A 21056-nucleotide genomic window follows, 5' to 3' on the forward strand; every position below is an offset into this window, starting at 1 on the left:
TCCGGGTAGCAACGCTCCAGGCCTCAATACTTGCATTTTGAAGCTGGCTATATGGACACCATTTCGACTTCAAGCGGTAATCACTTCCGAAAGTTAGGAAATCTTTTTGTGAACGACGACAAAAATGCTGTAACGCTTCTGTTCAGGAGTAAATCAACCGATTTCTTCTTTGGAAGTAACATATATGTAAGTGCATAGATCTGTTTCTTAGATGTTCTTAAGCAATGTTTTAATACAATAAACCTTTTTTCCACAGGTTAGACTAACTGTATGTAAACAAGTTTTGGAGTTGTTCGTTTGGCTTGAGCTGAAATGTAATGTTCAAGGCAAGCTGAAGCAAATTCTTTTGAAGGTCCTGCACCATTTAGTGCAGCTTAAATGAGCCTTCTCTAATCAACAGAGACCTATCGACGCTTGTCAGCTGATTAAAGTGTTACTTAGTATTTTTCATATGACAAACGCGACCTCGGTGTTTCAATAAGCGTCATAGAATGTGTCTGTAAGTAGCTGTACTTAAAACCTTCTAATTTGTGCTTATCGATATAAAATATTTTTTTTCTAGCACCTCTTGTGTACAACAACATCGTTAATTTGAACAAATGATTCTGTAAATGATCGTCGGGAACCTGTTATTCGAACTACATGTTTGGCAACAGATTTGATAGCCCCTTTGCGCCAGTTTTTGTTGCAAAAATCTCCCGTCAAAGCAAAACAGCGACGGACATCACGCTACTGATTGATCTGCTGAAATTAGCTCCATATTTGTTAATACAAAGGACCATCGGACAGGCAGCGAAGATAACGCTACTGCCTATGACAATTTAGCATTTTTCAACGATCTGAACACGATTTTGGAATCATCTGCTTCGATAGCCAATTTCTCTTATGTGAGGATACAGGAGGTCCAAGTTGGCAGCAATGTTGCTGGTCCGAGGAGTGTTAATGCTTCTGCTCATGGAATCGCTCATGGATTTAATTTCAAATCAGGGTTGAACTTAAGCAACAATAACCTCTATAATAAAAGGAATTCAAACAATTAAGTATAAATAAATATAAAATTCTTAATTTCTTTTTTCAATAAACCAGTTTGCTACAGTTTTTTCGTGTTTTAAGGAATTATATTCCTGATTGGCCGTGCTTTTAAATAAACGTTTATAAAGTTTATTGAAAAGCACAACTAATCACGAATAAAATTCTTTGAAACAAGAAAGAACTTTAGCAAACTATTCCAATCCATAAAAATTAAATTATTCATAGTAAACCATGAAATTTCACGGTTAAAACTATAATCATATACCATAGAAAAACCTTGATTTCCATCTTCGTTTCAACAATGGAAATAAATGGATTTTCATGGTTTTATTGTGAAAAATTGGAAGCTGATATTACCATGAACTTCATATTTTTGAGCTTCCGAATGTATGGAAAATCGCCATTTTTTTCATGGTCACGCTGCATAACAATACCCCTTTTTCATGGTTATTTTTGCCAAAACGATGAAATGTATGGTCGAAAACTATGAATTCCAATGTACATTTACGGTATCGAGGACGATAATAATCATTGTGTAAACCATGCAATTAATGGTCGGTGAAAATGGAATTCATGGTTTTTTCACGGTACATTTCTATTCGGGATGTTTTGAGAAACATATTGTGATTTGTTATGTAGAACAATTAATTATGTGTTCTGAGAAAAAAAAAACGATTTGTTCTAAGGAACAATTAGACATTTGTTTTGAGGAACAAATTGTGATATATTCTGGGATTATTGTTTTGAGGGACAAGTTGTGATTTTTCTGTGGAACGTAGGTTGAAAGCATTTTGTTGTATTTTTTTTAAGCAAAGGGGGGAATCATCAATGATGCATTAGATGACGATAATGATGCAGATGGAACTGAGAAAAAAAGTGTTTTTATTCCTTTGAGGATTCAGGCACGTAAGAATTTTCCAATTACTCTGAAGAGTGATGATCGATAGTTCTGAGGAAACAGGAACAATATCCCAATTGAGTAAGGAAAATAGTTCTGAGGAACTATTCTGAGAAACTGAACTCATATCAGATCAGGAGACGTTTTTGCTTAAAAGGTTGGGACTCCGAGGAGTCCGGATGGTTCTGAGCAACTGGGTTAGCGTTAAAGCGCTATGCCCTTTTACACTTACCAGAATTTCTAGGACTCTAACTCTGAAGAGTGTAAGTAATTTACACAGGTTACAGTACTTGCTTTAAGGAGTTATAAACTTAAATCGAATGTTGGATTTAAATTAATTTTGAAGAGCAATGCACAGTGCGGTGTTGGATAGTGGTATTGGTACATCAATTTTTAGATGTGTTGATGAAGAACAGAACAAGAACATTATACTTGTTCTGAATTTAAATCACTGCTGGTCAGTTGTGATTTCTTGTTCGATGAACCTCGTAGTGGGCGTCTGTCAACTCCAAATTTTCATTAAGCATCTGGATATTGTTTTATAATAAAGAAATTGGTTGGCACGAATGCATTGGTAATTTTAGTCTAAATTCTAACATACGTAACGATGATCTGGATTCAAGGTTTGCTAAGAGTTGAGTATGCAGTTAATATATCAACAGATTATTCTAGATTTTCTAGCGGGCAGACAAAGAAAATAGAGGAAATAATTAATGTCACATGATAATACAAAGTACAGGACATTATATAGCCAGCAGATTGTGGCCTAGAGGATATCATCCTTGTCTTCTAAGCCAACGCTCATGAGATCGAATCCCGGTCGTAGATTGCACATCGAGATCCTACCTAGAGATGTGTGTGTGCTTATGGTGCTACAACTTCAACCAATAGTGCAGGGGTGTCAGGTCAGGTAGCATGGCAAAGAAATGGTAACGCGAGGTAGCACCACGAGGTAGCTGTCAGTATAGTCAGTGGTAAAAGGTTTTCTCTGATTACTAGCTCCGGTGCCTCATTGCTGCCAAAGGCAAAGAATATAAACAAAATAACAATGATTATGTATTTCAAATGTTTTCTATTTAAGAGTCACTCAACTGAAGAAACTAGCTTTCTTTTTAACGTAAAGCTTCGACTCATGTAACGGATAAACTGCTATTGGTAGAAATATTAGAAATATTACAAAATTAACAAACAAGTGAGGGTTGGAGATAAATTAAAAAAAAATAAGGGAGGACTATATTGACGATAATTGTTGTTGAAATAAAAACGAACTATTTCATTAAAAAGATCATGTTCTAGTAAAACGCATTAAAAAAAGGCAACCAGATAAAATATGGTTCGGATATCATTGGTAAACCTTTAGCCAACATCGGAAAAACGTTACTTCATTCATTTTATGATAAGCAAAAAAAACGTGCCCGACTCGCAGTCTAGAAAAGATTCAGATATAGTTAGTAGTTAGATTGTACCCTAAAGTATGTATTCGAACGTTTTTGAAATATCGGAACCAAGGTGTGTATATAAAGTAGGTGTTACCGAATATCGAATTCCCGATTCAGCCATTTTGGCTATTTAGACTATGCAACTATGCGGAACTCATTGAGAGCCCCGCTCACTCCTGGCCTACTTACTGTGAAAGTCGGAGAACCTCGTGTATCAAAAAAAACCTTGATCAGAACTAAGGAAACGTTACCAGCAAGAACCTACTTGGCTTTTACCAAATAGCGAAGATAAAAATAAATACACGTCTCTATCGGCAGCCATTGCTGTTGTAATAACGAAACTTGAAATATATTTGATAGATGTTTTGTCCCTCTGATATACAGCCAGTGATAGTCGCTGATTGTTGTATAGACGAATATCTCGATTTAGGGTTTCATCGACGATACCTCCTTAGACTAAGAAGTGTTAGGAGGGATGTAGGGACGTACCTTGCGTTATGAAAACATTGAACAGAGCTAACAGAAAAACGTAACGTATACGAGCGAAGAGGAACTGTCAAGAGTAACGGCGAGAGTGAAAGGGGGGAGATGAAAAAGGGGACTTGGGTGTAGACGGTGAAATGGTTTGGACGTGCGAAAATACGGTGATAGATTTGTATAATTTACGGAATAAAGATAGGAATGGAAATTCAAAGAAACCGAGTTTTGGAGACTCTACATAGACCTATTTGGCGAATTTTAATGAAAAAAGGAATTCCACCCGATATTCATTTGATACTAAAAAAGAAAGACATTGAATTATATAAAACGATAGCTAATTTTGTAATTGAATGTAAAATAGACATGTAAGTAGAAGAGTAATTAACACTTGGCCGGTTATGTTATAGAGGTAAAGCCAATAAAAAAATTAAAAAAAAAAAAAAAATAATAATGTTCTGGTACCAGCTGATTGAAAAAATATCTACAATATTACAGATCTACTGCATTACTGATCATGCATTAATTGATTTAGAACAAATTGTAGATAACTCATGGGAGGTGATTTGGGAACGATGACAACTGATGCCGAGGGAAGTGATTGGAATAGATCCGCTTTCTAAATTTAAGCTATCCATGTCCAACCAAATTGAAAAACATCCCTACTACATAACAGAAATCAAGGGTTACTTGGAAGTGTGTACCGGTATGAAACATCTTAAAGCTAGCAATAATATTAATACTGTTAACTCCATTTTTATATTTCAGCTTCGTCATAATGAGAAGACCAATATTGCATTATGAGTGAGAGCTGTAAGCTACTAGAAAATTCCTTGAGTTACAAGAAAACTTAAAATTTGATGTTGGATATTTTGTGCACCGCTTTTTAATAGTGTTGATCCAACAACTTGGAAAGAAGTTTTATGAAATGTAAGTTCTATCGGACGCTTTAAAAATTAGGTTCATACTAATTTATATATCTTTCTTTTTTAGATTGCATGACGACGCATAGCTACTACTTTTAGATTATGATGTTGGCCGAAAACTGTCGTAAAAGCAATTGTTATTATAATTTAAATCACATTTGTATTTAATTTTAACTGATATTTGTTTTAATTAGGAAAAACAAACAGCAGTTGTGATAGGAATATTTTTGAGAATGATTCATTGTAAATTTGGAAAAACAAAACATATGAGTAAACGTATTGAATTGCAATAGAAATCCATTTTTGACTTTTTCTTGTAGAATCGTATTTCAATCCCAATAATACACATTACATGCTACATACTGTGGTACGCAAAATCGCTTTACTGTTCAAATCGTATAACATTAAAACAAACCTCGTATAAAGTGTGGTCTAAATCACCAAACGATCGTTAAATTTCCTCACATCGTAAAAAAGTGCAATACATCTCCTATAGAATGAGAATTAAGTTGTCACTCGATGTTAAAATCTATGTACATCTTACAAGACTTCAAAACACATCGTTCAAAATGTGACTTAAATCGCCAATCGGCGGTCGGATTTCTTCAAATCGTACAGGAGGTGTACACACATCGTTGAAAGTGTCCTTTAAACAGTCATCCAATGTCATATTACTTCATATCGTAAAACTGTTCAACACACCTCCTATAAAGTGCGACTTAAGTTGTGAATCGATGTTCAATTTTCTGAACATCGTATTAACCTGCAACACACCTCGCATAATTGGTGACTTAAATCGTCATTTCATCGTCAGTTCGCTTCAAGTCGTACAAGGGTGAAACACACATCGCGTAAAGTGTGGATGGAACTGTCAATCATCTCTTCATCGTAAATGTGCAACAATCAAATCGTTTAACGTAACGTACAACATACCACCAATGCAACATATGGTACCAAAGTAAATCAATCATCGCAATAACATCGTATACGATGTTGTCGAAGTCGTAAATCTGAAAATAATCAAAACATGTACGTATATCGCCTCCACTTTTGGTAGGTATATGCTTTTTTCTAACGTTTTATACGATGATTATTGTCGACATAGATGTACGTATATCTTTTGATATACCTACCAAATTGTTGGCTGGGCAGTTTGTGGCGTGCCGAGTCGGAGAGATTTTGGAGAGAACCGATGTGAGCGAATGGAGGTGGATTCCAACTAAATTGAACGTGGCCGACGATATGACTAAGTGGGCATCCCCTCCGGATTTTTCCTCGTCTGGTAGATGGTTTTTGGGTCCGGATTTTTTGTACGAAGATGTGGAAACGTGGCCTCGGCAGAACTCCATTGTGGAAGAGACGAACGAAGAGTGCCGTAATCGCAATGTGGAGAGGGTAACAGTACACGCTGCTTTTGAGCCGGAGCCGATGATCAATTGGAGAAACTTCTCTCAGTGGAACCGACTTGTCCGAGCGGCGAGCTATGTGTATCGTTATTTGTGGAATTTCGACGGACGGCGAAGGAGGAACCGCTTAAGCTGGGGTTACTCGACCAAGAAGAAATTGAGGCAGGGGAGATGTTTGTCTACCGTTGTATCCAGAAAGAGTCGTTTGCCGAAGAACTCGCCCTCTTAAAACGAGCCCGATCCCGATCGCCTGACGGAAAGAGTCGGACCCTCAAACCCACCAGCAAACTTTCGCAGCTATCTCCGTTCATTGATGATCGCGGCGTTCTCCGGATGGAGTCCAGAATAAGTGTGGCCGCCTTCGTATCCTATGATACCCGAAATCCAATAATATTACCACCTGAAAGCCGAGCAACGCATCTCTTAGTGCATGAGATGCACAAGAAATATCTGCACCAAAATCACGAGACGGTCGTCAACGAGATCCGGCAGAAGTTTCACGTGTCACGCCTGAAGTCGCTGGTTCGTCGATTATCAAAAGATTGCCTTCACTGCCGGGTGTATAAAGCTGTCCCGAGTGTTCCCCGTATGGCGCCTCTACCTGCCGCACGTCTTGGTGCGTTCTTTCGGCCTTTCTCCTTTGTAGGGCTTGATTTTTTTGGTCCGATGCTAGTTCGAGTAGGGCGCTCTACCGTCAAGCGCTGGGTGGCCCTCTTCACCTGTTTAACCATCAGGGCGGTGCATTTGGAGGTGGTTCATTCTCTAACGACGATGTCCTGTAAGATGGCGGTGCGGCGTTTCGTTGGCCGGAGGGGGTCTCCGGTCGAGATCTACTCCGACAACGGGACCAACTTCTGTGGAGCCAGGAACGAGCTGATGAAGGATTGGGACGAGATCAACCATCACTTAGCCAACTCATTCACGAACTCGAAGACCAAATGGCGATTAAACCCCCCATCGGCACCCCACATGGGAGGAGCATGGGAGCGGCTCGTCAGGTCCGTCAAAGTTGCCTTTTATGCGATGAGCACTACGAAGACCCCCAATGAAGAGACATTTGCTACGTTGATTGTTGAAGCTGAAGCCATCGTCAATTCGAGACCACTGACTTTCGTTTCCCTCGAAAATGATTCCCAAGAAGCGCTCACACCCAACCACTTTATGCTGCTGAGTTCGAGTGGAACGGTTCAACCTCCCAAAGAAACTCTGGAACCTAAATTAGCAACAAGAGACGACTGGAATTTGAATCGCCATCTTGCGGATATGTTTTGGCATCGTTGGGTGAAGGAATACTTGCCGGTGATAGCCCGACGCACTAAATGGTTTTCCGAGACGAAGGTGTTGGAATGCGGAGATCTGGTAGTTGTGGTGGATGAAACTCTTCGAAATGGTTGGCTGAGAGGACGAGTGACAGAAGTACGAACAGGTGCAGACGGACGAGTGCGCCAAGCTGTGGTGCAAACATCTTCAGGGATTGTTACGAGACCGGTAGCAAAGATAGCGGTTTTAGATCTCTGTACTCGTAAGCCGTCGATGGATACCTTGCCTTACGGGAGGGGGGATGTTACCGCTGCTTTGAACGGTCCCTCTGATCATTCTCGTACCCCTCGATTGACAGAACAGAATGACAGAAATTGATAGAAAGAGAATAGGGAGAGAGATAGGAAGTGGATAGCTGTCATGCAGATTTTTGAAAGTCATTGAAAATTGGGAAACGTGAGATTTCGCAATCTTCAAATCTATGAAGATTGTTCTTTTATACTTTGCGCTTAGTTCAATCTTTATTAGATAAAATTAAGAATCTACAAATAGTTGGGAGTAGTTAGAGTGAGAGGTTACTAAATCTTTTAGCACTATCACCACAAATCTGCGTGATTCGCTAGGGAGACCTCCGAAATTTCCCAACACCTTGAGACCCGGAACATGGGACCTGAGTCCTGAGACATCAGACCACAGAAGTCCGAAATAGACGTAAGACATGAATAGTGAGACTATAGAGACGTGAGAATGAGACGTGAAACGTAAGATGATATGAGATATGAGAAGTGGTACGTGAGATGTGAGAAGTGAAACCGGTCTCATGCCTCGTTTATCACATGATCTCAGTGCCCATGTCTCAGGTCTCACCTTTCAAGCCTCAGTGCCAATCCCACTTCAGCTCCCAACTTCAAACATTTCAAACCGTTTTCCGTTGAATCTTTAGTCATTTTCCCTCAGTCCATTTAACCCAGATATCGTGTTAACACATTAAGGACCGCAAAGAAATGTAAGCTGGGAATCAACTAAATTCGGAATTCTCTATCTCAGAAACCATTTATTGAACATTTATTTTATATAATTTAGTTTTTTTGAGTTACCGGGTGTTGTGTATATTTTTGTCGAATTTATTTATAATGTTTGAGTTATGCATCTAAGCGTAGCCAAATCAATGTGTTATTTCGCGAAAACAATGTCAAAAACGTACTTATTGCGAAAAAAAGTCATGAAAAAAAACTTCGGTGTATTTTAAGAATGGATACTGCCATTGGGGATTTTCAGCCGAAAAAATCGCTGTTAGGTGCTTCATATACCCAGTCAATACTTAATTGGTACCTATCTAATTGTCCAAAAAAAATGGCACCAAGTCTGTTTTAATCCATTCTGCAATTACATTACCAAGTGCTCGGTAAATTTTGGCGAATTTGTTTTCCACTTTTTTAACTTCTCATAATTTTATTGGACTTTAAATAACTATAATCTGTGTAATTTAAAAAATGGATTTCTCTTGTTTCTATTTATCATACACTCGTATCACTTAATTTTGTTGAACTTTATTTAATTTATTACACTTAGGCATGTGCAAATTATGTGCGGATAGAAGAAATGTATATTCTATGTATATTGTTTTTTTTTCAATAATTTGATTAAAATTGTTCTCTGATAAATGTTTCAAGTTTTGTATGGATCTGCCCGGATATTTTCCTGTTTGCTTGTTCCAAACTGACCATCATTTTCTAACTGTTTTCTTTGTAACATTTACATGCAAGATGTTTCTACAAACGGGTTTTCTTCTTCAAGGGAGCGATGAATTGTGGGCAAGGGTATTTTCATATACCATTCACAGGGAATACCTTACACTTAAAATTATTATAATAGGTATTATATTCGTTTTACATTTTCTATTTCTGTTTGTTTTATTTTTAAATTTTGATCGAAGAAATTTACATCAGCGTCCGTAAAACAGCAATGTCCTACTACTTTTTTATACTATCGATAGATTTTGGGCCCCCAAAATCTTGCGACAAAGGATGGTGGGGATTTTATTGATTATTCTATTCCTAGCTTTTACCTTCAACGACGTTTATTTCTACATAGTTTGATAATACAGAAAAAACAGAAAGGAAATCGCTTCGAGTTATGATTTGCTATTTCATTTTCTCTCTCTCTCTATTTTGCCTGTAATATACTAAAGAAAACCTTACATATGACTAGACTAATCTTGGACAAAATCGAAATATAAATTAGTTCTCTCAATGCCTTTTCTGGAAAATTCAATTCTTTCAGAGTTTTGAGATCCTACCATCAAAATGCTTAATCCAGAGCAAATATTTCGTCAAATAAAATTCCAGTCTATTGATTGTCGAACACCTAAACTACTTTTGTGAAAAAGTTCTGGTTTCAACGTTCGATGGATCCAATTGGCCCATTAGGTGGTTTTTATTTTCAACAAGTAATTGATATTTGTTTTTTAAATAGTATTAAACCAAATCTGAAACTTCAATTTTCAATAACTATTACTGACCATCGGTTTTATTGCTTTAACGAAGTTTCTATTTAAAACCTGAAACAAATGAAAAAATGAAAAGGTGTACCATTCAAATGAAGTCACATTCGCAAAAATTAATGCATGGCATTCATTTCATCATTTGAACTTGTTTCTGTTGGAATTAATAAATGAATCTTTCTTGCAAAAGCTATCGTATAATTTTCGGGTTCGTATTTCGTTGTGCTTCGAAAAAAACTTTTAATTTCGTTTGCACAGATCGGATGATATGGAAGATTTTAATTTCATTCCATCCATGCTCTCGGTTTTGTGTTTTTGTAAAGTATTTGGTATAACACGGGCTTCTGTCTAGCTCCTAACAGTTTTCCTAAATAGATATTATATATACCTAAATAGTTTTGTTTTACACTTTTATTTTCAATAGAAAAGGTACAGCAATAGATTTTATTCTTGATGACTTATCAGTTATATATGTAGTAAATTACAGTTTGTATCGTTCTAGATATTTGTTTGAACGCACTTACAACTTAACGGTTAGTTAGCGCAATGCATGTGTGGTGTTTTTGTTCTGTTTCGGTAATTTATAGATTAATTTCTGTTAGGTAGTTATTGAAAAGGATTATCATACAGTGACATTGAAATGTATCAATTTGTAAGATGTAACAGTACACACAGCAGAAACGAAGCATTGAATGCGTAAGGCGAGTAATGAGACGTGGTGGATTTTTACACCTATGCCTAAGGGATACTAATCTAATGCCTAAGCAGTTTTTATTCCGGAAATTAATGTACCTAGTTTTACACTCAAAAAAGCGTTTCGATAAAAAAAAAATTGTAAACTGAAAAGGTCTACATCTATAAGCGAAAATCTAAACTTTCATTTACGTATGTGAAAAATTGTGTTGAATGCAATCCTAAATATTACAATAGAGCAGTGTTGGCATGAGTAATATGTCCTCCACAATCAATTTGAAAAGATGAAGAAATTGATTCGTGCTATGGCTTGTGCTGTAAATTAAATTGTTGAGTTTTTTTTAATAAAATACTTATAAAAAGGCTTTTCTGTATTTTATGCCTTAAAACAGTTGGATACTATTTTTTAACAAAGTGAAATGATTTCTCCTTTGTTGGGCCCAACTATTACCCAATTGGTAAAGTTTTTTAGACAATATGGCAATGCAATATTCAATTATGAACAGGCTCAAGGTTGACAAAGCTACCAGTAAAAATTCAGAGTCTGTCACATAAATTAACGGATTCACCTATGGTTGAAGCGGTTTCGATTTATTCCTTCTAATCCAAATAAGGAAAAATGAAACACTTGTTATTTCACAGTAGAATGAATTTAGTAATGCATTTATTACCGACAACGTCTCTACAATAATTTTGCAAGGTTTTTCAAGAAGTTCGAAAAGCGTTACCTATTTTGATTTTTTCGCTTGTTTTGTCTTATTTTTATTTTAATAATATGTATTGGCAGAATACTAAACTTTTATGATTGCGTTAAAACCAGACAGCTACGTAGAAACATTTACGGAAGTACAAAATTAAATCAAACTTAAAAATTGTGCCACTTAGATGTGTAAACTATCAGCGGAAGCAATTAGTAATAGGTGTCTTTTGAAAAAAAAAACTCCAAAATCACAAGCAATATTTCACACACGCAAACGCACTGCATAGTCTTAAGCCCAAACTTCTTTTTCCTATTTTACCTACACGATTTCTAACTACCAAGCCTAACCTTCCCACAATCGTACACTGGAATTATCTTTCATGTTAACAGAGAGGAACCAGAAAACCTAAACCATATCCTACTATCCCACAATTTTTCAAAGAAAAATTAACGTGGTATTGTAATTCCCAGCAGAAAAAAATCCAACATTATGTTAAGTATGAATTTTTAAACATAAACTTTACCATCACCATCGACTGCAACAATTTCGACATTCAACGGTTCCGCTGGCTTTAGGCCAGCCTGTTCCTCACCCCGTTCCCGAGCAATCGATTCGCCGCATTCAACCGGAACTGACGATCTAACTGTCGCACCAGTTTCTGTTCCAGTTTTATTGCCTCTGCTAGTGTTTTCCTCTCTGCTACGTTGCACTCAGACGTACTGAAAGTTGTCGGGCCGTAAAAGCGGCTCGTGTTCCACGTGTTTGTCCATGTCGAAATACTGCATCCAGTCGGTTCGCTGTGGCTTCACGATGCCGCAGCCACACTCGAGGAAGTCGAACAGATTCTTCAACGGGCCACGGGTGAACGGACTCTTGCCACCCTTGGCCTGGAAGTGTCGATAGCGACCTCGGTTCATTCGCTCGTTCGTAGTCATTCCCAGACAGACAACTTGATATGTCTGGCAGATAGTTAAAACCGTTACCCAGGACATGTGCAGCAAGGCGTTGGCCATTACCCAGCCAACCCAAGGATTACAAGAACCGATGGCAACGATGGCATTCCACAGACCTGAAAGAACTTGCGATGAGAACGCATCACAGAAATACAAAAACTAAAAAAAACCAAACAGAAACTAAAGCCTTCGACTACGTACCTTCCTCCATGTTGACGTTGCACGCTTTAACGTAGAAATTGGCTCCTCCGTACAGCATCCAACCGCACATGATCAGCAAACTCCACAGGAATCCCATAAAGTATTTGTGGTTCTTGGCACCTGTTAAAATTGTGTCAAATTAATCTACCAAGAACTATTTTATTCTAATCTACAAAAACCAACTCACCGATACAGTTGCCAACCCATGGGCAGTGATGATCGAACCGGGCGACGCATCGATCGCATACTGAGCAGTGCTTGGATCGGACCGGACGGCGAACTAGGCATGCCGAGCAGAAGGCCGAGGGTTCGAAACCTCCGCCACCGCGTTCCGACAGCTCGATGATGGTCTGGAAGGAAAGGGAATTTAAACATCCGTTTTGCATTAATTCTCGAATTTTCTCAACACCCCCTTCCTCGAATACGACAACGGCCCGATTTACTCGAATGAACCAAATGTAACAGAAAAAACTACGCATAAGGTGTGCGTTTCCCAAGATTTTCATCGCAGAGAATACTGCCACTGGGATATTGGTCCATGTCGTACAAGGCGGCTTATCCAGTACACCCCAGATAAAGGATGTCCATGATGAAATTGCATTAACTTTTTAAACGTTGGGTAGAATTGAATGAAAATTTGGGTCGATTTAGTTCATAGTGCATTGTTTACATCCTGCAAGTTTTAAAGTCCTGTGATAAAAACTCGCGGAAATGCAGTCGTAAGAACAGCTCGTGCGTGATTAAATCTTGTGCATTCATCACGAGAACAAGGATCTCTCGCATTGTTCTATCGCTAAAACGTTGGGAATCGCGAATTCCACGGTGTCGCGAGTGATTAAGCGGTTCGAGGAACGATTGACAAACGATCGGAAGCGCAGAAGTGAAGGAAAAAGTAATCCGTACAACAAAAATCACAACCGCGTAGTTGGGGCCTTTAACCGAACCCCGAACGCCTCCATTCGGGATGTGGCTAAGAAGCTGCACCTAAGCCGAAGTTTTGTCCAGAAGGCCAAAACTAAGGCTGGGATTCGAACGTTCGAGGTACAAAAGGCCCCTAATCGCGACTAGAAGCAGAACAAGTCCGCCAAACCCTGTGCCAGGAAGTTGTACCTCAACATGCTGACGAAAGTTGAATGCTGCGTCATGGACGACGAAACATATGTGAAGGCCGACTTCAAACAGATCCCCGGCAACCTGTTTTTCATTGTCCGCACTCAGAAGATGTCCAAATATGCGAATAAATACCTGGTTTGGCAAGCCATCTGCACGTGCGGAAAGCGGGTTGCACCTCAGGACACGATGAACGGACTGGTGTACATGAAAGAGTGCCTCCAGAAGCGGCTGCTTCCACTCCTGAAGGCCCACAACGTCCCAACAATCTTCTGGCCGGATTTCGCATCATGCCACTACTCCAAGGACGTGCTGAAGTGGTATGCGGACAATAAGGTCAATAAGGTCGAAAATGTTCAACCCTCCCAACACTCCGGAGCTCCGCCCCATCGAGAAATACTGGGCGATTATGAAGCAGCACCTTCTTTAACGACCTGAGGTAGTGAAGACAGTCGAGGAACTAGAGAAAGTATGGGTTTACATGCAAAAAAACGGTTGTATCTTGGTAGCCAGATAACGCCTGATGGTGGTACCAGGAAAGACATAGAAACCCGGATCAGAAAGGCCCGATTTGCGTTTGCGAGTCTCCGAAACATCTGGTGGTTACCCCAGATCTCTCTACGAACAAAAATTCGAATCTTCAACTCAAACGTCAAATCGTATTGCTGTACGGGTGCGAAACTTGGTGCACATATGCGGTAACGACGCGAAAACTGCAAGTATTTGTAAATCGCTGCCTGCGGAATATCATCCGCGCTTGGTGGTCTGGCAACTGGATCTCAAACGTTGAACGTTGACGCCGGTGTCATCAAAAGGCGCTAGAAATCGAGATTCCGGAACGTAAGTGGATATGGATTGGGCACACGCTGCGAAGAGATGAAAACGAGATTTGCAGAGAGGCGCTAGATTGGATTCCAGAAAGTCATCGAAGAAGAGGCAGACCCAGAAACTCGTGGCGGCGAACCCTAGCCGCTGAAATCCGAACTGTCGACGAAAATCTTGACTGGGACCAGGTGAAGACGCTGGCTCCGGATCGTCAACGGTGGAGGTCTTTTATCACGGCCCTATGCACCGGAGGATCGGCGCGGGATCATTAAGTAAGTAAGTAAGTAAGTTTGGCAATATGTTAATATTCGGTCATGTACTGCCAGAATTGCAAGCAGTTGGATCATACGGCCGCCAGTGGTCATAGTCCACCCGACGAGATCAATATTCCTTATATGACCTCACAAAGAATGTAGATTGGAAAAAGTATGCATCGGGTATTAGCGATGCCATCGACTTAACGGACGAACTACCTCTGGAGGCAGAGTAAGGTTTCATCTCCGGAACGATAATGGACTGTGCAATCGGGGTACAGGCACTGATGAACTGATGTACAAGCTAAGCCTTGAAAAGTGTGTAAAGTCCCAACGACTGTTTTGAATCAATTTATGTTTTTTGGTTGAGCCACCAGATGTCTCCAAGGACACCAGAGAGAACTGTCAAGAAGAAAATTAAATGTAAACAAAACAAAATAACAAATTTTTAGTCAATTATGAAAAGGTCGTATCTATTTAACGAGTTTCGAGCAAATTGATTTTGAAGATTTGTTACACATTTATGATTTGCGTTATCAAAGTTTTACGCTTAAAGCTGTTTTCCGATTTGCTCCAAACTAGCATGAAGCACTTAATATAAACAGGTATGATGCGTGAAAATGCCCGCTCAGAGTAGCTTAGAATCTGCATTTCATCGTTGGATTGTTAATTTTAAGCTCAACTTAATAAAATAACTGATTCGTCTGGCTTGTTCAAAGTTGTTAGTTAGTCCTTTTTAGTAAAAAGAATCAAGGTAAAATTTGTTTACGACGTTAGTTTATAAATTTTTGAGATCATATACAGTTGCGCGCTTCCAAGAATCAGGTACTTCAAAAGTTGGTTCGGCTTGTTTGAATGATAGCATTTGAAATTTGGAATACGTATCTGGAATTTAATAATTACAGCTTGTATATTTGTCATTCCGTCCAGTCTCTCTAGTGACAACATTATAATGATGCTATTTTTCTAAGCTGAAATTGATTCGTATAGTTCATCTAATTATGTAGAGCAATTCATGTATTCAAATTTATTTATTAATGAGTTCAAATACCATTGCGCCCTTTCGAAAAATTCTTACTTTCAAAAGAGCTATCTAGAAACAGTGCCATCTATTGCGCCGTTCAAAAGTTACAAATCAAGCAATAGATGGCACTGTTTTTCGTCACTTTTTAACGGCTTCTTTAAAAGAGAGCACTGGAAATTTTACACACGTTTCTGAAGATTTTTTGTTCGAGCTTGTACATCAGTTATCAGTGGTACAGGTAAGACGAAACGAAAACTCGACGATCCGGAAAAGACCTTCTACTCCGTGGTGGGACGGCGAGTGTTCTCGCGCGGGAAATGAAAAGCGTTCAAGAACTTAATCAAGGCCAAGAAACGTGGGAACATGCGTAATCACAGTCCCTCGAACGAAAGTGAGGAAAGTTCGGGTCGATGGCTATTAAAGTTCACGAAAAAGGTCTGCCCGGACGCAGCATCAGCTCGAAAAATATATCGGGATAAAGAGAATAGCTTCGTAACCGAGGAAAAGTTCTTGATGGCCGAACTTTCACTTGCGCTCTGGGTCCTGCAACAATTCAGCTCCCGGACTGGACAGAATCAAATTCAACTTGTTGAAGAATCTATTTGGATTCCGTAGAGGCAAGGGTACGAACGACTGTCTAGCATTACTTTCATCAGACATTCAATTGGCGTTTGCCCAAAAAGAGCAGATGGGGGCAGTATTTCTGGACATCAAAGGGGCATTCGATTCGGTGTCCATAGAAGTGCTATCTAGTAATCTTCACTCTTGCGAACTTTCACCAATTTTGAACAATTTTCTATATAACTTGTTGTCTGAAAAAATCATGCATTTTAGCCATGGAGAAACCAAAGTTGAACGAATTAGTTACCCCAAGGCTCATGTTTAAGTCCCCTGCTATACAACTTTTATGTCCGAGAAATCGATGATTGTATGGCACAAAATTGCACGCTACGACAGTTTGCGGATGACTGTGTTGTTCATATCACAGGTAAAACAGACACTCAAATAAAACCTCCGTTACAAGAAACTCTAAATAATTTATAACATTGGGGCAGGAATCTAGGTATCGAGTTTTCGCATAATAAAATCGAGTTAGTAGTTTTTTCAAGGAAGTATTCCCCTCCTCAAAAAGAGTTCATTATTATTATTTTTATTAATATTTATTAAAGACCCTTTAACAATTGTCATTCGGGTCAAAAAGAGCTCCTTATGATGGGTAGAATTCTAACTCAATCTCTTAGTTTTAAATATTTAGGTGTCTGGTTCGACTCTAAATGCCTCTGGGGAAAACATATTAGGTACATGACTCAAAAATGCCAAAGGAGAATCTATTTTCTTCGAACGATTACTGGAACCTGGTGGGGTGCTCATTCACAGGACCTCATCAGGTTATACCAAAACAACGATACTGTCGGTCATAGAATACGGAAGCTTTTGCTTTGAGTCCGCTGCGAAAACTCACTCGATCAAACTCGAACGAATACAGTATCGTTGTTTGTGTATTGCTATGGGTTGTCGACACATACGACGAGTCTCGAAGTACTGGCGGGAGTGATGGCGGAGGTGAGAAGGCGGACTCATTGGCTAAGGTGGCCGCGTTACAGGTGAAATCTTTGAGAGGATAATAAATTACAATGAATACTTTTCAATACCCCGCACTTTAGCGATTAACACTTGGCAGTCTAGCTGGGATAAAGGCACACTGGGACGATTATCCCTAAGGTTCCGACGAAGGAATGGTTTAAGCATTTCAACATGAGTCGCGATTTCATTCGCGTAGTTTTTCGGCTCATGTTAAATCACTACCGGCTTGACGCGCATTTGTTTCGTATACAACTAGTTACAAGCAATGTTTGTGTTTGTGGGGATGGCTACCACGACATTGATCATGATGTGTGGACATGTGAACGGTTTGATCGATCGAGGGCTTGGCTACTGGATACCCTTAGGGCCCCAAATAAACTACCTGGAGTTCCAATTCGAGACATCTTGGCAAACTTAGATCTTTAATATTTGTACCCTATTTACAAATATCTTAAAATGTATGACTTGGTCGTTTAGTCCTCTACCCCTACTCTATCTAATGCTTTTCTCGTCTATTCATTAGAACAACCTCTCGTCCGACCGGATCGAAAACACCGGAAAGAAGTCTGGCCAGGAAGACAATACCTACGGTAGCTAACGAAACCACGCTACAGGAAGTCACCACCGATCCAAGACGAAAAACTGTTCTCGAGAGCAACCCTAGCAATCCCTTTCTCTTCCTAAAGTCAAACAAAAACTAACAGTTGAGTAGCCGCGACGATTACGCCCCCCCCCCCCCCTTTCCCCCCTTACTAACACGACACAAAAGTGAAATGAATACTTGGTGCAAAAAACTTTATGAGTTAAATGTCTTAATAAAACTATTTGTAAATAAAAAAAACATGCTTTGATAAAACTACTTGTAAATAAAAAAAGGTTTTAAAATCAGAAAATTTTTTTGATGAAAATAATCCATATTGGTTTTCAAGAGTTCAATCGGTAGCACTCACCCTAAAACGTTGTTCCTGAGTCGGTTGAATTACTCCCGGGTCGCCACGCCATGATTTCAGGAAGCACAGCCACAATCCGGCACTGCAGGTCAGGAACGACACAGAAGCTAGGAACGAAACGGTCGGCGCAATGTAGGTCATCCAGGTAACGTAGAACCACGCCTTGGTGGCCATGTAAACGCTCAGCGGCAGCAGCGCCATCAGGGTTTCATCGAACAGCGTTTGTCCGATTGTGTGCGATAGAGCGTAAAGGCAGCCTAGCAGAAATACTTTGATGATGAGAAGAGTTTCGGCGCAGAATATAAGACCCGCTAGATAGAACACGAGGAAGGGCGTTGCTATCATGGACCACCAGCGGAATCGTTTGTCCAGCGTAAATCTGACCAGTGGATTTCTTCGTTGGGATTGCTGAGTGAGTTCCCGGACTTTTTCCGATACTTTGGAACCGATCCAGATGGATCCCAGGTGAGGTTGCAGCATTGTCAAGGGACTGTCGCCTCTCAGATTGGGAATGTCCAGAGAAGATTTACCCTTGAGGATCAGGGTACTGACGGCGGTAGCATTTCTGGCCAAAATTGCCCAATGAAGAGCCGTGTTGCCATGTGTGTGATCCGCTAAACTTGGATTGGCACCAAGTGTGAGCAAAAGTCGGACGGGATCAAGGGCAGAAATTTTCCATGCTGCCCACATGAGAGCGGTCATTCCACCACGGTCCTGAAGATCCGGATTGACTCCCCTTGCTATGAAGTAAGCCACCAAGGCTGTGTGACCAAATTGAGCAGCCAAATGAATGCAAGAGCAACCTTCCGCATCCCGCAGACTTGGATCGGCTCCAGCGGCCAGCAAAAGAACAACGGCACCCAAATGACCTTGTCGGGTAGCCCAATGAAGGGGAGTCGCATTAAGTTCCCCACCCACTGCATCCACGATTGCTCCCTTTTCAAGAAAATATTTGATAATGTCTTTTCTGTTGTTGATGGCGGCCCAATGGAGCAAAGTGACCGTTTCGCTGTCCGGCTGATTGACGTCCCATCCTGCCTCGATTAGTTCATTAACCCGGCCAATTGCACCATACTGGGTCGCTTTGACAATGTCAAAACCACTGTAATCATGTTCAACAGGAGCCACGGCAGATTCGTGACTTATCAGTCCATCCCGATCAGGTCTGTCCGGTTCAGCACAGCCACCGGCAGCAGCACTGCAGGCGCTCTGATACATCGTTGTTTTTCCGCCTCTAGCTTCTACGAAAGATTCACCACCATTAAACACTCACCGTAACCAGGAATCCGTACAAAACACCGTCAAAACAATGTTCCGGAAGTAACTTTTCACACGCAATTAGTCACTTTAATTGGCCCCCCACTAGAACTTGATCCAAGGTTCAACCTCAGCTAATATTTGCTCGGATTTGGTAGCGCTGATAACGCCCGCTATTTGGGGGACACGGTTCCACGGGTTTTGCGAGCTGCACCAGTTCACTTTTGCTATTATCGTTCGAAAATAATCGCGAAAAAAGCGACGAAGATTCGATTTTTCCTCCCCGCGGCAGAGGACTTTTTCTCCTCACCAGGGTTGTCAGATGGTTTTTAAAAAAATCTGTATCGGCCTCATGAAAAAATCTGTATTTATCTGTATTTGAACTTTAACGACCAAAATCTTATATTATTGTTTTCTATGTAAGCTTATCGCTTAATATGCTATTTGGAAATCAGTTTTGATGGTTTTAACGTATTCATTATTCACAAATTGACAATTTATTTCATTAATTGAACTTTACCTAGAGCAGGGGCGAAAAACCTATTGAACCAACGGGCCAGTTTTATTTCAAAATATTCTCGGAAGGCCGCGCTTCTAGGGATGAATCATCCCAGAGGATGAAAATCCCGTATAAAAAAAAAAAAAGGAAGGCCGCGCTAATATGAAATAAAACTCGTCAATCATTTATCGAACTCTATAGATAATAACAAAAAGATTTGCTAGATAATAAAAAGTTTAATCGTAATAATTACAAATTTTAAGCGATTTTTTTATTTCAAATAATTTATTTTAAGTCTTAGAAAAAATAGTTTTTCAATTAACTTTAACTTCTTCGCAAACATTCGTTCTTCCAAACATAGGCATCATTTGCTTCACATTTTTCCTTAAAAACGTACGATGCACAAACACGTTTAACGCCTTTCCATATAATAATCATTTTTATCTTAACTGGCGGTATCTACTCATTACTTTCTTTAAAAGTCTTCTGGAGCTATGTATCTATATCACAGCAATATCTAAAAAACTAGAGAGATATTTTTTTTTATTTTTGTGGTTCAAATTCACTGATCTAAACTTCGGTTTTCTGTACGTATTTCCAAAAAAAAATCCACAGTTTAAATTGGCCCTACGAAGCCTGTCGTGACTTTCGTTTACCGCTGACATTTTGGTTTCACAAAATAACCACGAATTTTTAAAAATATCGATTCACAAAATAACCGCAAACTTTTTTTTTAAATCACCGCAAACTTCTTAAAGAACCTTTAAGATAAATTCTGTAAACTATAGTTCAAGCGAAAGGTTCTTTAAGAAGTTTGCGGTGATTTAAAAAAAAAAGTTTGCGGTTAGTTTGGGAATCGATATTTTTAAAAATTCGTGGTTATTTTGTGAAACCAAAATGTCAGCGGTAAACGAAAGTCACGACAAAGCCCTGATTTTTTTTCCTGCAATTCGCGAAAAACATTTTTAATATAACGTGTCAATCAAATTTGCTGAAATCCTGGGAATAACACAAATTTCACAGATTCCCAAGCAAATTTCAGGAGAGTCTACATTCTTTATTGT

The 21056-nt window shown here is 39.5% G+C and overlaps 2 protein-coding genes and 1 long non-coding RNA gene across 4 annotated transcripts; 2 read left to right on the plus strand and 1 right to left on the minus strand.

Annotated features, from left to right (window-relative positions):
* The first annotated feature begins 1238 nt into the window (after positions 1-1238).
* On the plus strand, positions 1239-4928 carry LOC129743681 (uncharacterized). Its single transcript, XR_008736654.1, has 3 exons — positions 1239-4552; positions 4615-4776; positions 4840-4928. It is a non-coding gene; the product is annotated as an uncharacterized LOC129743681 (long non-coding RNA).
* Positions 4929-6349: 1421 nt separating this feature from the next.
* LOC129742783 (uncharacterized) lies at positions 6350-7816 on the plus strand. The gene has a single exon (XM_055734724.1). The coding sequence runs from the start codon at positions 6350-6352 to the stop codon at positions 7814-7816; it is 1467 nt and encodes a 488-aa protein (XP_055590699.1).
* A 1156-nt stretch (positions 7817-8972) lies between these two features.
* Positions 8973-19809, minus strand: LOC129743680 (palmitoyltransferase Hip14). Of its 2 annotated transcripts, none has more exons than XM_055735769.1 (4): positions 18237-19809; positions 12677-12839; positions 12490-12609; positions 8973-12404 (listed from the first exon to the last, which is right to left on the minus strand). In XM_055735769.1, the coding sequence occupies exons 1-4, from the start codon at positions 19452-19454 to the stop codon at positions 12046-12048; spliced, it is 1860 nt and encodes a 619-aa protein (XP_055591744.1). In that variant the 5' UTR covers positions 19455-19809; the 3' UTR covers positions 8973-12045. The 2 variants fall into 2 exon arrangements, with proteins under 2 accessions (XP_055591744.1, XP_055591742.1); XM_055735767.1 differs by having other exon boundaries at positions 8973-12413.
* Positions 19810-21056: the final 1247 nt, after the last annotated feature.

This window comes from Uranotaenia lowii, chromosome 2 (assembly GCF_029784155.1).
Source record: "Uranotaenia lowii strain MFRU-FL chromosome 2, ASM2978415v1, whole genome shotgun sequence".
In the NCBI taxonomy this organism is placed as follows: Eukaryota; Metazoa; Arthropoda; class Insecta; order Diptera; family Culicidae; genus Uranotaenia; species Uranotaenia lowii.

What these genes read in the sequence shown, in the direction of transcription:
- LOC129742783 (XM_055734724.1), top strand. Translation starts at nt 6,350, where the DNA reads ATGTTTGTCTACCGTTGTATCCAGAAAGAGTCGTTTGCCGAAGAACTC.
- LOC129743680 (XM_055735767.1), bottom strand. Translation starts at nt 19,454, where the DNA reads ATGTATCAGAGCGCCTGCAGTGCTGCTGCCGGTGGCTGTGCTGAACCG. An exon ending in CTCAGGAACAACGTTTTAGG is followed by an intron (nt 12,840 to 18,236) that starts GTGAGTGCTACC and finishes CTTTCCTTCCAG; the next exon opens with ACCATCATCGAGCTGTCGGA. An exon ending in ATGGGTTGGCAACTGTATCG is followed by an intron (nt 12,610 to 12,676) that starts GTGAGTTGGTTT and finishes CAATTTTAACAG; the next exon opens with GTGCCAAGAACCACAAATAC.